Source organism: Caenorhabditis remanei, chromosome I, assembly GCF_010183535.1.
Source record: "Caenorhabditis remanei strain PX506 chromosome I, whole genome shotgun sequence".
NCBI lineage: Eukaryota > Metazoa > Nematoda > Chromadorea > Rhabditida > Rhabditidae > Caenorhabditis > Caenorhabditis remanei.
In genome coordinates, this window is record NC_071328.1 from 13,466,507 (window position 1) to 13,483,001 (window position 16,495).

Below are 16,495 nucleotides of genomic sequence, written 5' to 3' on the forward strand. Positions count from 1 at the left end.
ATGGCCTGGAGAAACAAATTAGTGAGTTTTTACCTGGAAAAATTAGAAAAAACTTTTTTTCCATTTTTTGTAAAAATTGATAAAAATCGATAACAGAGCTCATCGGACACGCCGCCACCATTCGACAACACTCCGAATGCTCTTCTGGTCACTGCTTCTTACGATTTAACCATTCGTTTATGGCAATTATCGACTGGAAAATCGATTGGAACTATTCAACATAATGAGGGACAGGTTGGAGAGAAAAAACAGAATATTTATTCACACTGAAAACTGAAAATTCCAGAAAAACTCATTTAAAAGGGTTTTCAAGGAAAAAAAAAACATTTTTTTGGTGTTTATTAAAAAAAACCGATGAAGATTAGTATTTTGGATGTTTTTTGTCCAATACATCTGAAAACAACGATAGAAATTAATTGAGTTTCAACTTTTTTCATTAAAAAAAGATTTTTGAGAATTTGGAGCAGAAAAACTCGAAATCCACGGCAAAAATTTGGTTTTGAATGGATTTTTTTTAAAGCTTATGTATTTATAAAAAATTCCAAAAAATCCCCCAAACTGGTTATCCATATCTTTGTCGAAAAAATGTGAATTTCTTCGATAAAAACGGTGAAGAACAATATTTTTAACAAGAAAAACCAAGTTTTTGAATGTTTTTGAATAAAAATTTTCAGAAAACTGACGAAATTTTGCAAAAATCAAAAAATTCGAAATCCTAGACCAGATTTTTCTGTCAAATAATAAAAGAATTAAACAAAAATTAATTTATTTATAAAAAAAAGTCGAAAAATTTCCCCAAACTGGTTCAAAATGCATATTTCTTTCGGAAAAATGTGAATTTCTTCGATAAAAACGGTGAACAATGGTATTTTAACAAGAAAAACCATTTTTTGAATGAAATTTTGATGTGGCGTAACCGCGAGAAAACGCGCCGGAGTCGCGCCATCTTTTGGTTTTAAAATAAATTGAAAAACTCGAAATTCAAGGCGTAAACGGGTTTTTATTGGATTTTTCTATCAAAAAATATATAAATTCTTGAATATTTAATGAAATGTCGCATCGATTTATTTATTTATTAAAAAATTGAAGAATTCCCCTCAAACTGGTTCAAAACGCATTTTTTTTTTCGATAAAAACGATGTTTTTCGACTAGAAAAACCAAATTTTCGAATTTTTCGAATAAAATTTTTAAGAAAATCGATGAAATTTTATAATTTCTGTGAAAAATGTTCGTTCAGGTGAACGCGATGAGTCTCACATCGACGGGACGTGATTTGGCAGTCGGCGCGTGGCAAAGAGTCCGAATTTATGATGTTTCGTCTGGAAAAGATCCGAAAGCGACGATTGAGTTGCCGAAGAATGTGACGGTCGTCGGATTCGAGGTGAGCAGAAATAAATGAAAAATTCTGTAAAAAAAACATAATTTTCGAGTCAAAAATCACAATTTTTGAACGGAAAACCATTTTTTGGCCTAGAAATCCAAGCTTCGGAAAAACTAGTCCTTCACGAGATTTTCGAATTTAATAGCGTTTTTCGATGGTCTAAGACCCTAATTCTGTCAAAATCCAGACGCCAGTTTTCTCACTTCGCTGGTGGCCTAGTATTCCAACACCAGAGAAACCTAGTCCCCCATCAAAATTGAGCGAAATGCGGTTTTTGAAATGAAGGATGGGCGGAAACGTCTGATGGCGAAATGAGCCGGAGCCTGAAAAAGTGCATCTTTAAAGGCGCATAACTCAGAAGTGGGCGGAGCTATCAAAAAGTTGTCAACTACAAAAATGGAGTGCGAGATTTGATCTACAAGAAAAATCTAGAGGGGGTATGAGGAACAGTAGGCAACAGTGTTGTTGCAATTGTACAATTGTTGGGAATTCCGACTTCCGACTTCCGGATAAGGAGTTTTACTTCCGACTTCCGTCATTCCAACACTGAAATTTAGGAATAATACATTTCGCACAAATGCATGAAAACATGGTCAAATAGGATAGAAAATATGCTTTTCTGCAGCAAAAAACCAATTTTCCAATGATTTCAGCGAGTTTTATGATTTTTCTCATGGAATTTGGAATATTTTCGAAAAAAATCTAATTCCGACTTCCGACTCCCGGATAAGAATATGTTCACTTCCCAACATCTCTGGTAGGCAACCGCGTGACGGGCACTTAACGTTAAAGCCAAAAACCAAAGCGAGTAAATTCATTCAAGTCAAACAGTTTCTTCAAGTCAAAAGAAGTATCGGTGAATACGAACATTGTAGAGTAGACGTTTTTTTGGGTTTTAGACAGATTTATTAGGGTAAGAAGGGAAGAAGAAGTCAAGAGAGATAATAGGAACGGTATTTATACTGGATTATTCGATGGGCGGAGACTTTGGCTTCTGAGCTGGAAGGGCATCATGTGAGACTGTATGGCAAGAGAGCATTTGAGGATAGGAGTCAGTTATGGAGAATTACGTTGATGGGACATGGAGCAGCGACTTTGACCGTGTCGGCTATAGGGTTCCATCCGTTGAAGATTTAGGTACAAATCTGCTTTTAAATATCTAATCGATAAGTTTACACTTCAAAAGATTAATTTGGCTGGCTGACGCATTTTAGCTTCGAAAACTGTTTTTTTTCACAATTTTGACAATTTTTTTTCAAAAAAATAGTTTAAAAAAAAATTTTCCAGGCAGCCGGTCGTTGGATGTACACAGGAGGGGAGGACGGCGTGTGCCGTATCTGGGAGATGCGAAGTAATCAACTCGTAGCGAATCGACTTCTCTCGTTTTCTGGAAATGGAGTGACTAGTATGGTTCCGAATATCAATCAGACAGATCTTTTCATCTCGACAATGTCTGGACACGTATGGATTTGGGATGTCGTCAATCATATGTTCATGAGACTTCCCATGCCAGATGATCTGAAAATTCAAGAATATGTGCATAGGTTGGCAGTACATCCGTCGGGAAAGAAGCTGACTGGAGTCACTAATAAGGTAAAAATTTACAGAAAAAAGAGGGAAAACGGTCAAAAATTCATAGAAAACTTAAATTTTTCAATTTCAAATTTTTTCGAATTTTTTGAAAAAAAAAAAGTCAAATTTTCGATTCAGAACTGAAAGAAATTCTGAAAAATCATCAAAATGTTCACATTTCGATGAAAAATTGAAATTTAAAAAAAAATTGAAAAATTGGCTCATTTTTACTGGAAAAAGAGGGACAACTGTCAAAAATTAAAATAAAATTTCAAAAATTTGCTATTTTTCAGCGTTTTCCCTTCTCTGGAACCGCCCGAAGCGTATCGGTTTGAAAATGCCGTGGTTTCAACGCTCAGACACTAAAATATCAATTTTAGACTGAAATTTCGATCAAAAATTCTTAAAAATTCTGAAAAATCATCAAAATGTTCACATTTCTGATGAAAAATTGAAAAAATTTAAAAAAATTTAAAATTTTTACTGGAACAAGAGGGAAAACGGTCACAAATTCATAGAAAACTTCAATTTTTAATATTTTTTCTGGGTTTTCCCTTCTCTGGAACGTCCCAAAGCGTGTCGGTTCGAAAATGCCGTGGTTTTGAAACGACCCTATTAAAAACGGTCTGGCTGATCGATTTTTGTCAATTTTCGGTTTTTTGTTTCCAACTTTGGAAAAAATAACGCTCAAACACTCAAAATATCAATTTTAGACTGAAATTTCGATCAACATATAGAAAAATTACAGGAAAAAGAGGGGCTGTCAAAAATACAAATTTTTTATATTTTTTCAGTCTTATCCCTTTTTTGAAACATTTCCGGTTCCAAAACGCCATGGTTTCAAAAGGTCCAGGTTAAAAACTGTCCGGTTGATTGCCTAGAGATCCAGATAAGAGAAAACTAGTCCCCAATTCAAAAATCAGCAATTATTAACAAAATTAGCACTTAAAGTCCAGATTTTGATCGAAATTTCAATTTCTTTTCGATTTTTGTCAGTTTACACAATCTTGACAAAAATTTTGCTCACTATCAGACGCTTGAAGAAAAAGCAAATAAATTTTTTAAAAACTTTTTTTTCGAAAATTTATTACCGAAAATGTTTTCGGTACTAAATCGAAAACGAATTTTTTCAAAAAATGAATTTTTCGGAGTCAAAAATCTGGAATTTGTATGAAAACTGTGAGTATTTCAAAGACAGACGCCCAGAAACCTGTTTTTAGTACAAAATTAGAAAAAATTTTGGGGGAAAATCAAAAAATCACTATTTTTGTTACTTATTATTACGGCACGCTTCTCACAACCGCGCTCTATCGAAACCGTAGAAAATTGTGTGCGAAATTGAGAGACTCAGAGAAAAAGAGACATTTTTCAAGGGCATTTCGGTGGAGCGCCGTTGTAAGAACTGTGTCGAGCTAATAAGTCTAAAAAAATTTTCGAACCTTTTATTTCGAAAATCCGGATCGAATTCCATCTAATTTTCTTCTCCAAACCGCCCAAATCTATATTTTTCCAGGGCCGTCTGCTGTGTTGGGATCTGATGACTCGTCAAGTGGAATCCCACTCATTCGATATGTTCAAATCTCCGATTGTTCCAATCGAACAGGACACAGCAACGTATGGATGTCTACGGGATGAGGATAAACATCATCGAATCCAACACGGACACGGACTGTCTTGTCGATATTCTCCCGATGGGAAATGGATTGTCGCCTCTGGATCAGAGCAAGACGTCTACGTATTCAATTCGGAGAGTATGGAACAAGTGGCAACTCTTCATACTGGATGTGGATGGAATTGGGATGCAATCTTCTCGTCCGAAGGAAGGTGAGAAATCGGGGAAAAAGAAGTGGTGCTGGCCTAGGATCCGACAACTCGGCCACTCAGAAAACGTGGATTCTTCCAATTTTCAACATTTCTAGCTCTAAGCTGTGTATCACATTGCCACAATGACGCAGCGAAACGAAAATATTGAAATTAGTTTAAAGTCTATTGGAGCGCGGTTGATACCGTACTACCGTAACCCTGCATTTGCCTGACCAAACTAAAAATGAGTGATTTCGACCGGTTTTTGTCAAAAAATTTGAAAAAAAAATGGTTTTTTGTCTTTTGATGGCTGAATTTTCGCAAAAGTTAGGCCATCTCCACTCTCAAGTTTTGCAGATACATATTCACTGGCGGCAACGATAATCAAGTGAAGATTTGGGATGTAATAAACAGTAAGAAAGTGGCTCAATGGGATGGACACGTGAAACCACTGACAGCAATGTGTATGAATGGACCGTCTCCGTAGAAATCAATCGATAATTCGAACTCAATTGTTTTATCCTCATTTCATTCCCGACAGTTCTTTTGTACCTTTTTTCTGAAATTTTTTGATTTCTTGTCTCATATTTCTCTCCGTCTGGCGAGCGGAGGATTTGTTTTTTTTGTTCAATTTGTAATGCACTTTTCTTGTCTCTAAATACCTCTATGTATGGTTTGATATATTGTAGCAAATAAAATATATCTCAAATTTAAGTTTTTTTGCCAACTGAAACGCATCTAAAATAGCTATTTGAGAAAGAACGATCAAGCGGAAAGAGGGGGAGACGCCACTTTTATCACAAGCTTGAGTTTCCGCCATGCCTCTTTCTCGGTGGTGTAGTGGATAAGGAGTCTGACCGAGGAGCGGAGGGTCAGGGGTTCGATTCCTTGAGAGGCTAAATTGTTTTTGTTTGTTTTTTGCTTGCATTTTTCTTTATCAAAAATTATTCGGCACTTCAAAAATGAGGTTTTTTCTCGGAAATTGAATATTTGAAAAAGTAAAAAATCTTGAATTTTTATGAATTTTTCGTCGTTTTTTCGAACAAAAAGCAATAAAAACATATTCATTTTAACAAAAACAAGATGAACAATTGAACAAAATAAAAGTACAAAAAAGCAAAAAAAAGTATCAAAATACCATAACTAAACAGCGAAGTGAAAAAATTAAATTTTGAATTTCCCTCCAAATCTAGTGGAGCGCGTTTACTTTCAGTACTCACCCCTAGAGATTGATATCGAGATTGTTATTATCACGACACACGTCTTACAACCGCGCTCTACCGAAACCAAAGAAAATTGTGTGCAAAATTGAGAGACGCAGAGAAAAAGAGACATTTTTCAAGGGCATTTCAGTGGAGCGCAGTTGTAAGAAGTGTGACGAGCTAATGGCATGAATTACCAACGAAGTCTGGCCAAACAGCCATGTAAAACCATTTCGAGTCTACACCGTCGTCTTCAATAGTCGCCGTGGTTCCATCAGTCGATCGCTTGATATCAAAACTGCTTCCGATAGAGAGGAGAACGTTTTCATGACTGAAAAATGATGAACGTTTATTGGAATACCACTACCACACAACCTAATATATTCTCAATATACTATCAACTTTGGCTGTTTTCAGTGGAAAATGACCAACTTTGACAGCGTGTTTCGGTGTCTCCTGATTGTCCGATAAACTCAATTTTGTATGGGTTAAACAGAACAAAAATAGCACATCATTTTTGTAGTTGACCATTTTTTTGTAGGGACAAAAGCAGCAAAGTTACAGGCTGTTAAAGTGAAAAGCTCCGAAACTGAAATTAATCGATTTCAAGGATACATTTCTTTGATGACCTGTAACTTCCATGGTAGTGTCCGTACAAAAAAATGGTCAACTACAAAAATGATGTGCTATTTTTGTTCTGTTTAACCCATACAAAAATTGAGTTTATCGTAACAATCAGGTGACACCGAAATACACTGTCAAAGTTGGGAATTTTCCACTGGATCCTAAGGGTTACTGTAGATACAAATGCCGGATCCTGGATCCTAAGGGTTACTGTAGTTAGGATTCAGCTACAGTACCCAGAAAGTATTCATATTGGTTATGCTTACTGTAGTCAGGACTACCCTAAAGAATACTGTAGCTACGAGTGAAATCCAAGGTTTGGTTATCTTACCTACAGTAACCTACAGAAACCTACAGGATCCAACTTTTCAGGATTTCAATCTACAGTAATCCCCAGGATCCAATCTTTCAGGATCTGAGCCTACAGTAATCCCCAGGATCCAAATTCAGGTTCCCAATGCTGATAACCTTTCTCACTCACTTTACATAATCTCTCAAGGTGTCTTCAGTTCTAACTGTATGTTCCACTGCTTCCAATATCTCTTCATAATCGATCAATACTTCAACAGTGATCAACAATTCTTTCAATTTAACGCATCCTCCATTCATCCAATGTTGCACCAAAATATTAATATCCCTGTTGCCCAATTTGGAATCTTGAAGCACGATATACTTACAATTCATCGTCAATAAATGATTTTGTTTGATCCAAAAACTTGGTAAAATATATAAATAATCTATATCAAAATTAGGCATTTCGGCAGGGCAATAACCATCCGATGGTTTGACGTGAAGGGAGAGACTTTCAGTGTACTTGCAATTGGTCAACACATAATCGAGCACACTATCATTTGTGGGTTCAAATTCACAATGCAAGCTTTTAATCGATCCTTGCACATTTGTAATCCAGTCGACCGCTTGTCCGAGGTCTTGTTCTTCACCAAGATTTATTTCATGGATGTCCTGATTGAATATTTCCCGAGCGTAACTCCCTATCTCAAGCAGCCCGACCATTCTATCGTCCCAGTACGTCGTCAAAACCTTTCCTCCCATTTCCATTTCAACTGGAACATTTCTAAAACTTCCAATTCTTACTGTATCCAATATCCGGTCTTTTCGCATTTTCGACGTTTCTTCTGCATTCAGAAGCCAACAGAAGGTCATCTTTTCATAACGTTGCAAGCAATAGTTTCCGAGTTCCAGTTGAACATCTTTGGATGAACCTCTGTATGAAATTGCTACTGCTTTTGATCGCAGAGAGCACAGAGAGATGTTTATGCTGAAAACAGAAAGATGAGATATTAACTATACATAATTGTTAGAAAAACTCACATTGCATGCGGTCCAAAATTGTCTAAAACTTGTTTGAGTGGAATATAAGGAAGAGAGAAAATAGGGAAGGCGGATGACATCGTGTATGACTCGAGATGACTAAAGAGGTTACCAGTAAAGGAGAGGGGTGAAGTTGTACATCTAATCTTTGTTTGTACAAGCGTCCCGCATATGTTCCAATATTTGTATAGATGTTTTCTCACGTTTTTAGAGTAAGGATACACTCTCATCTGAAGGCCAAATATGCTCTGGGAAACCGATTAACGCCTACAAGGACTTACGTAGAGGGAAAGTAGCTATGGGAATCTTATTTCATCCCATCTCACAATCATCCAATGCAATTCCTCTTCAAACAGGGGATTCAGGTGGCGTCACACATTGCAGCCACTGGAGTCACCAGTTTAGAAGAGGAATTTCGGTGAATGATGAGAGATCGTGAGATGGGGATGAGATTCCCTACTTTCCCTCTACGTAAGTCTTTGTAGGCGTTAATCGGTTTTCCCAGAGCTTCTTCGGCCTTCCGATGAGAGGGGTCGATGTCATCTCTCAGTGAACGTGACACATCGATCTTACTATCTTTACCCTAAAAATCCACCTTTTTCTCTCTTCATCCCATTGTTAATCATCGATTCTGACGACGAAATTCAGATGAACGATTCTTATTCTGAAACTGAAACGGAGGAGAAGGGTAATTCTACGAGCACCACGATACCAGTGAATTCGTGAAAGCTGCTAATGCAATCCCTCAGGAATCCGACAAATTCCCGGAGCTGCGGGTTCCCACGGACTGCAATATTTGAATGACCAGGGGAGCTTACTGGCCTGGCTTGCTGTCACCTGGCGTGTATTGATTGTTGGAGAGTCTTTAACTCGGAGAGGATCAACAATGGGAAGTGTGAGGTCGAGTACATGATGGGAGAGTGTATGCTATCGATTGATTATGAGAAGGTAAGGGGGAAAATAAGGGAGGGTGATAATTAGACGGTGCCGTGTACTCTACAGAAATAAGACTATTATAAATTCTCCAGCAAAATAAAGACCTTTCCAAACCTGACGTTTGAAAACCGAGTCAAAATTGAAGAATGTTGGCGGAGCTGTACTACAGTCGATCCGGGAAGATAGAGATCGTGTCCGGAAGATATAGCATGACGTGATGGCTCCTGGAGGCGGTGTGTGGAAATCGACCAAACGGCAAAAGATCCATGAGACAGTGCTCAATGGATTGGAAGGCATGGGATTGGATGAGATGGACTGTAGGATACGAAAGTTGGGACATAGTGCTCGTATGGGAGAATACATCAGAGAACTATGTTGCCATCAGAAAAAGGCAGTTTCCTTAGGAGCCCGTCGGTGACATGGGAGCTTTGGGAGAACCAGTGGAATGTGGATAGCGTCAGCAGGTCAACGTGCGGGAACCGCCACATAAGGAATACACATATTCCTTACAATAGTTAGAAATACAGAAGTTTGGGTTGAAAAGAAAAAAACATCACTGTACGAAGAAATCCAAGAGCGAACCTAATGCTACTGTGGATTTGCTATACAAAATGAGGAATTTGAAAAAATTAGACCCGCCAAAGGTATTTTTGCAAAAAAAGAAGTTTTGATCTACACCACGAAAATTTGGGAAATGATGGTAGGAGGCGCGCGTTTGAGGAAATATGATGAACGCTACACATTTTACTCATTTTTTGTTTTGTTTCCTTTATTTTGCTCTTTTTTGTCGCCAAATTATATCTTAGGCACTAGGAAGCTCTTTTTACATCGTTAAGCAATGGTACTGGCTAATCATAGGTAAATTGCATTCAATTCTCTCTGTGTTTTTCAATGTAGTCCACGTTTTTTATTGTCAAAAATATCAGATATTTTTTGATTGCCATTTCTGAGCAGAAGCTGTACTATTTTGAATCTTTCGCCATTCAAAGTCAATTAAAATATAAATTTGTTTATAGGTTTGTACATAGCACCAGAAACACAGATCCTTCCATTTTAATTCCCCTCAATGTCTGATTTTGTCCAATAATAACAAAAATCTTTCACCAATCCGAAAAGCAACCCGAAAAAACTAACAAAAATTAAATTTTCAGAATGACCGACAACTACCCAACTGGAGGACATACGGCTCCAACTGTTGCTCTGTCCAACAACTACCCAACTGGAGGACATACGGCTCCAACTGTTGCTCTGTCCAACAACTACCCAACTGGAGGACATACGGCTCCAACTGTTGCTCCGTCCAACAACTACCCAACTGGAGGACATACGGCTCCAACTGTTGCTCCGTCCAACAACTACCCAACTGGAGGACATACGGCTCCAACTGTTGCTCCGTCCAACAACTACCCAACTGGAGGACATACGGCTCCAACTGTTGCTCTGTCCAACAACTACCCAACTGGAGGACATACGGCTCCAACTGTTGCTCCGTCCAACAACTACCCAACTGGAGGACATACGGCTCCAACTGTTGCTCCGTCCAACAACTACCCAACTGGAGGACATACGGCTCCAACTGTTGCTCATTCCTCTAGAAACGATCCGAATTCAAAAAAAAGAAGAAAGATCCATTGGTGCCACCGTTGTGGTAATACACTGTTCAGCAAGGATAGCCTCAAACGCCATTGCATGGAGCATAAACATATGACAGAGGAGGATCGTTTCGATTTGTACGAAACAAGCGTGAAGATGTCGGAGGAGAGACGCTCAAACAATTATTGATATCTCATTTGTATTCTATCTCATTTGTATTCTATCTCATTTGTATTCTATCTCGTTCAATAAAGTTCCTGTCAAATCTTGTTTTGTTTTTCCCACGGTGTTCTGGACTCCGTAAATGAGTTTTTTGATCTAAAATAAGTTTATTTCACATTTTACCCGTTCGAATTATACCAAATCTTCAAAAAATTAGTCCTTTTTGACAAATTTCACAGGAATCCTATCAAATACAAACTTAGAAACATAAAAGACAAAAGAAAATGCAATTAAATAAGAAAATCCAATAATAGAATAAACATCCACCAAGTTTCTCTGGATGAATGAAAGTTTCCTTCCGTGAGAATCCATTTGAGGGAATGGACCGAATCTGGCGACAAATTCAGTATACTTGACGACTTGTTCCTTCGGTTTCATCGGTTGATTAATCAATAAATGCGCGAGTCTCTCGGCCTTCTCCTTATACTGTTTGTCATGTAATATCGATTGAATTGCCGATCGGATCTTGTGTTTATCAGCCAACTCATACTTCTCAATCACCTTCACTCCTCCATGCCTTTCCAACATTCGAGCATTTCTATTCTGATCTGCAAATACTGGAATCATGAGAGCCGCCTTTCCGAGATGAGCCAATTCATTCGTTGATCCAAGACCTCCGTGTGTCATGAACGCACTAAGACGGTCGTCATTCAGAAGGGCCGTTTGGGGAACCCATCGAGAGAAATGGATATTCGAGACTCCTTGTGCCCATTCCAATTCATCATTCTCGTATTTCCAGATGAATGTCACGTTCGGCTCCGATTTTATCGCTTCCAGTAGTCCGTTTCTGCAATAAATTGGAGATTATTTCAGTCGGGGAGTGAGGGCGTGGTCAATACGTTGAACGGTAAAGTGGCCCAGGCGGTAACACTTTTAGCCGACGCGCAGAGAGTCCGGGTTCGAATCCGATGGAGGAATTTTTTTCCCGATTCTCACTACTTTTACTTTCAAAAAGTCAAAAATAGGCTCCGCCCCTTTCGACCTTACTGATTGTGGGAATCACCCCCTAGCAGAATACTAAGAGACGCAGAGAATTCAGACACTCTAGCTTCTCTGCGCTCTCTCCTCTCCTCTCTCTCTCTCGCGCTTCTCTGCGCCACCAACGTTGACACCGCGTATCTCAAAAGTGGGCGGAGCTATCAAAAAGTTGTCAACTGCAAAAATGTAGTCCTATTTTAGATCTACACAATTATATTAATTTTGTAAAGATTTGGCTGAAAAGCACAAAGTTAAAGACGGTCAAAAATAACCAATTTTTCACATTTTTTGAAACTTTTTTTTGAATTTTCAGATTTCGTGAAAATCACAATTTGAAAAGACATTTTGGGTTCTGTCATTTTGATACTTTTTCAATTGAACACCTAGAGACGCAGAGAAGTCAGACACTCTAGCTTCTCTGCACTCTCTCATCCTTCCCACATCCCTAGCCCCTTTTAGTCTGTTCGTTACTATCTTTAAAGGCGCATATCTCAAAAGTGGGCGGAGCTATCAAAAAGTTCTCAACTGCAAAAATATTGAGCTAGTTTTAAACTACTAGAAAATTTTTAATTTAATTTAAAAATAATGAAATCTAACTGAATTACAAACTTTCAAAGTTATGAACTTTTTTTTTGCTAATCACTTGTCTAGTTTAAAAACACGTATCTCAAAAGTGGGCGGAGCTATCAAAAAGTTCTCAACTGCAAAAATATTGAGCTAGTTTTAAACTACTAGAAAATTTTTAATTTAATTTAAAAATAATGAAATCTAACTGAATTACAAACTTTCAAAGTTATGAACTTTTTTTTTGCTAATCACTTGTCTAGTTTAAAAACACGTATCTCAAAAGTGGGCGGAGCTAGAAAAAAGTTGTCAACTACAAAAATGTAGCCCATGTTTTAATCTACAAGATAAAATCAATTAAAATCAGAAAAAAACAAAAATTCATAGAAATTGACCCTTGGTGGAGTCGAACCCTGGTACCTATTCTCATAGTTCTCATCTTAACCAACAACTACTCGTCCAATCTCAGATTTTGCCAAAAATCAGTATTCTGGCATGGAAAATACAGTTTTGAGGGAATTTTAATGTCAAAAATTGTATTTTCATGGTCATTTTGATGTAAAAATCATGATCCAAAAGCTCACCTCCACTCAATGGGCATATCCATGGACCTGACCATCGAACCGAAAGAAATCAACATATTATAGGGTCTCTCATCCAATACAGTACTCCATTCAATCGATAATTTGTGGTCTCGAATCGCCGCCATATCCACTGAAATTCCACCGATTGGCACTGTCTTCTGGGTTACTGTACGCGGGAAATCCACGTATGGAATGGAATTTGTGAAGAACACAGAGGAAGCCGGCATCAGATCCCGCCAGTCGGGGATCGAGGCGCCGTATGCTTTTTGGACAATCGAGATTTCCTTATCCCACATATTATACTGCATTCTATAGGAGGCCATCGACATTTTATAGTTTTCAAGTCTCTCGAAAAGACTCATTTTCTCTCCAGATTTGCTCATCATCCCAGGTACATAACTGAAATCCAATGGCTCCCCGATAGCGGCAACTGTTCCGTCGTATAGGGCACACGAGGATGCCATAATCATTTTATCGATTCCCAGAGCATGCATAAATCCGAGGCCACACACAGAGAGTGGTTCGAAGATTCCCACGTCGAAGTTACGGGATTTCATCTGGTCGAATACTTCTCGGTTACGCATAAAGTTCTCGCAGGAGAGTGTCATCGACTCGGTGAACATGTTGAAGATCTGAAATGTTTAGATTGGGATAGTTTACGTTGAAAACAGGGTTGAGCGGAATTCCGGCTTCTTCCCGTAGTAATTTGGTGTCAGTGTAGGATGGTCAATGTAATCGGTTGGTCAGTGGGATGGCCGAGTTGACGGATTCTTTTTATACAGGGTTGAGCGGAATTCCGCCTTCCGCCTTTCCCCATTTTAAGACTTTTTCAGCCTTCCGCCTAGAAGATATCCGCTTGAAAAAATTGTTCGCCCACTCGATTTTACTGATATTTTTGAGCTTTTTTTGCAGAAAAACTATCATTTTTCTTAACAAAAAAACACGAATTTAACCATTTTAGGTCAAAATCGTCTTCTAAAAATGACGCTAAAAATGTCGGAAATCGTCCCCATCAGCAAAAGCGCTCTACCGACACACTCAACTGGGCGGAGTTTTTAATCAAAACTCACTGTATCAGCATTCGATGAGTCCATATCTGTTGTCCAAAACTGTTCCATATCATCGTCGATTGGTTTCACGTGACGACGCATTTCGGCGTCTTGCTGGAAATCTTCTTGGTATTTTCTCGTTTTGAATTTCTGTTTACTAATCAGATCAACTTATGGACTACATTATTGTAGTTGACAACTTTTTGATAGCTCCGCCCACTTTCGAGATATACGTCTTTAAAAATGGTCGACTAGAGAGGGTGAGCTCTCACACCCTGACTTTGAGCGCTCATATCTCAAAAGTGGGCGGAGCTATCAAAAAGTTGTCAACTACAAAAATGTAGATTAAGGTTTGATCTACCAGAAAACATACATTTTAAAAATTTGTAAAAAGCGTAGTCTCAGGAAAAACGTTCAAAGTTAGCCTACCTCGACCAACACCACATCCTTCGTTAACTTCACTCCCAATTGTCTTTTTCTTGCTTCATCAGCGACAGGAATCAGAAATGTCTGAAAAAAAATTTTGTTGTGAATAAGCAAAAAAATAATTTTTTTAAATCCCAATTTTCTAACAAAGTAAACTTTGAGATAGTGTCTTAGGCTTCCAGAAAAATCTCAATGCAAAATTTTTATATGACTGTGTAGATCAAGAATAGGGCTATATTTTTGCAGTTGACCACTTTTTGATAGCTCCGCCCATTTTTGAGATATGCACCTTTAAAGATAGGCACCACAGCAGGGGGCGAGAGAGCGTGCAAAAAAAGGAGGGCGTCTCGCTTCTCTTCGTCTCTCCTCTCTCTTGCCGCGCGCGAGCTGATAGCTACCATCTTTAAAGGCGCATATCTCAAATGGGTGAAAAGCTATCAAAAAGTTATCAACTACAAAAATGTAGCCCTATTCTTGATCTACACAGTGATGTTAAATTTGAGTAAAACGATTCAAAGTTAACAATGCTACAAGCTGTCAAAGTTGGCATACCACATTATGTCCAGCTTCCGTCAGTGTATCCGCCAATCTGGCCATAAAATTAGTATGACTTCCACCAAAAGATGGGGAATAGACAAGGATGTTGTATGCATTGGTAATAGTGATGAGAGATAGAAAAGATAAGAAAAAGGGGAACGGGGATTGGATAATCATGATGATAAGAAAATAAAGATGATGGACTTTCTCTTTATCCCTTTTATATAAGTTTTTTAGAGGAACCGCCCATCTGCCCGTATTTCGACACTCTGTGGCTTTCGTAGTTTACGTATTTGAAAAAGTGATAAGATATGGAATGATACTGATATAGAGAAGGGGGAGGGGGGTACTTTGTAGTTTTTATGAGAAAGAACGAGAAGAGGAACAGTTGGAATGGCATGTCATAATGTTAATGGACATTCCTGTTCTTATGTCTTAACGGCTAATTAGGTTAGGTAATTAGAAGTGAAAAAGATTCATTTTCAGAGGTAATCAAGTTTTGAGAAAGGGGTTACTAACTTTTTGATCTTTTTCAGGGGAACAACTGAAAATTAGTCTTCACATGACCCTCAAAAGAAGTCGTGGCCTAGGATCCGTCAACTCGGCCATGTCGCTGACCAACCGATTACAGTGACAAACTACACTGACCATCTTACACTGACCAAAACTCCTATACTCTTATTAACTCGGTATATAAAAAGATAGTCGTGGCCTAGAATCCATCAACTCGGCCATCTTGGGATCGCACTTCGAAGATGACGAATTTTTAAAACTCTATTTTTGATCTACATAATCATATGAAAATGTTTAGTAATTTTAGCATTCCTTTTGAATGAAATTCATCATTTTCCCCTGATCAAAAAAACCTAAAGTTGTGTAATACCACACAATATCAAATCACAGAACATGATTTTGATCTAAAGTGACAGATTGTTCTAAACCTACAAAGTATGTGTCTGTGTTTGAAGAAGAAGAAGAGAAAGGTTCAAATTGATAAGGTGATTCACATGAAAGGGTGCAGGAAGAAGATTTGGTCAACTTTGAAAGTGTGTAGCGCTTCCACAAACGATCCGATCGGTTTGGATTGTACACTGTCGTGTAGATCAAAATCAGGGCTATATTTTTGTAGTTGATAACTTTTTGATAGCTCCGCCCACTTTTGAGATATGCGTCTCTAAATATAGAAAGAGAGAGAGTGGGGGGAGAGACGCAGAGGAGCTGATTAATATAAGTAATTTAGAACCAGATTTGATCTACATAACAAGTTAGGTTAGATTTCAATTTGAGAAATGTGTTATTTCGTAAGATTTTTTTGGTCTTTAGAAAAACTCCCCATTCCCCTAATTACGATCTTATGTGACGTATCTCCATAGCCTGTCTTTGACGACGCATATCTCAAAAGTGGGCGGAGCTATCAAAAAGTTGTCAACTACAAAAATGAAGAGCTTGGCTTGATCTACAAGACGATAGCAAATTTAAAAATATTTATGGAAAACGCTGAGGATCAAATGCGGTCAGATGCGGGCGTCCTCAGTTTTGAGGGGATCTTATAAGGTACAGTGTTACTTTTCTATTGAATAGGCGTAAGACGATAGTTCAAGATTTATTGAGACAAAAGAGTCGAGATCATGGCGGAGAAGAATGTGGGCGGAGCCAGAAGAGCAGTCGGGAAAGTGAGTGAGATCAGGAGG

The 16,495-nt window shown here is 38.2% G+C and overlaps 4 protein-coding genes across 4 annotated transcripts; 2 read left to right on the forward strand and 2 right to left on the reverse strand.

The window, feature by feature from the left end:
* GCK72_002975 (uncharacterized protein) lies at window positions 1-5,244 on the forward strand (the record flags this gene model as incomplete). The annotated part of the gene is made up of 6 exons (XM_003095565.2): window positions 1-21; window positions 97-234; window positions 1,239-1,382; window positions 2,670-2,975; window positions 4,468-4,778; window positions 5,115-5,244. The coding sequence occupies 6 exons, from the start codon at window positions 1-3 to the stop codon at window positions 5,242-5,244; spliced, it is 1,050 nt and encodes a 349-aa protein (XP_003095613.2).
* Window positions 5,245-6,139: 895 nt separating this feature from the next.
* Window positions 6,140-7,995, reverse strand: GCK72_002976 (uncharacterized protein; the record flags this gene model as incomplete). The annotated part of the gene is made up of 3 exons (XM_003095589.2): window positions 6,140-6,290; window positions 7,065-7,862; window positions 7,916-7,995. The coding sequence occupies 3 exons, from the start codon at window positions 7,993-7,995 to the stop codon at window positions 6,140-6,142; spliced, it is 1,029 nt and encodes a 342-aa protein (XP_003095637.2).
* A 2,008-nt stretch (window positions 7,996-10,003) lies between these two features.
* On the forward strand, window positions 10,004-10,633 carry GCK72_002977 (uncharacterized protein; the record flags this gene model as incomplete). Its single annotated transcript, XM_003095570.2, has 1 exon — window positions 10,004-10,633. One exon carries the CDS (start codon window positions 10,004-10,006, stop codon window positions 10,631-10,633), a length of 630 nt encoding a protein of 209 aa, XP_003095618.2.
* A 186-nt stretch (window positions 10,634-10,819) lies between these two features.
* Window positions 10,820-14,864, reverse strand: GCK72_002978 (uncharacterized protein; the record flags this gene model as incomplete). Its single annotated transcript, XM_003095594.2, has 5 exons — window positions 10,820-11,453; window positions 12,793-13,424; window positions 13,863-13,955; window positions 14,271-14,351; window positions 14,820-14,864. The coding sequence occupies 5 exons, from the start codon at window positions 14,862-14,864 to the stop codon at window positions 10,820-10,822; spliced, it is 1,485 nt and encodes a 494-aa protein (XP_003095642.2).
* Between the last annotated feature and the right edge of the window lie 1,631 nt (window positions 14,865-16,495).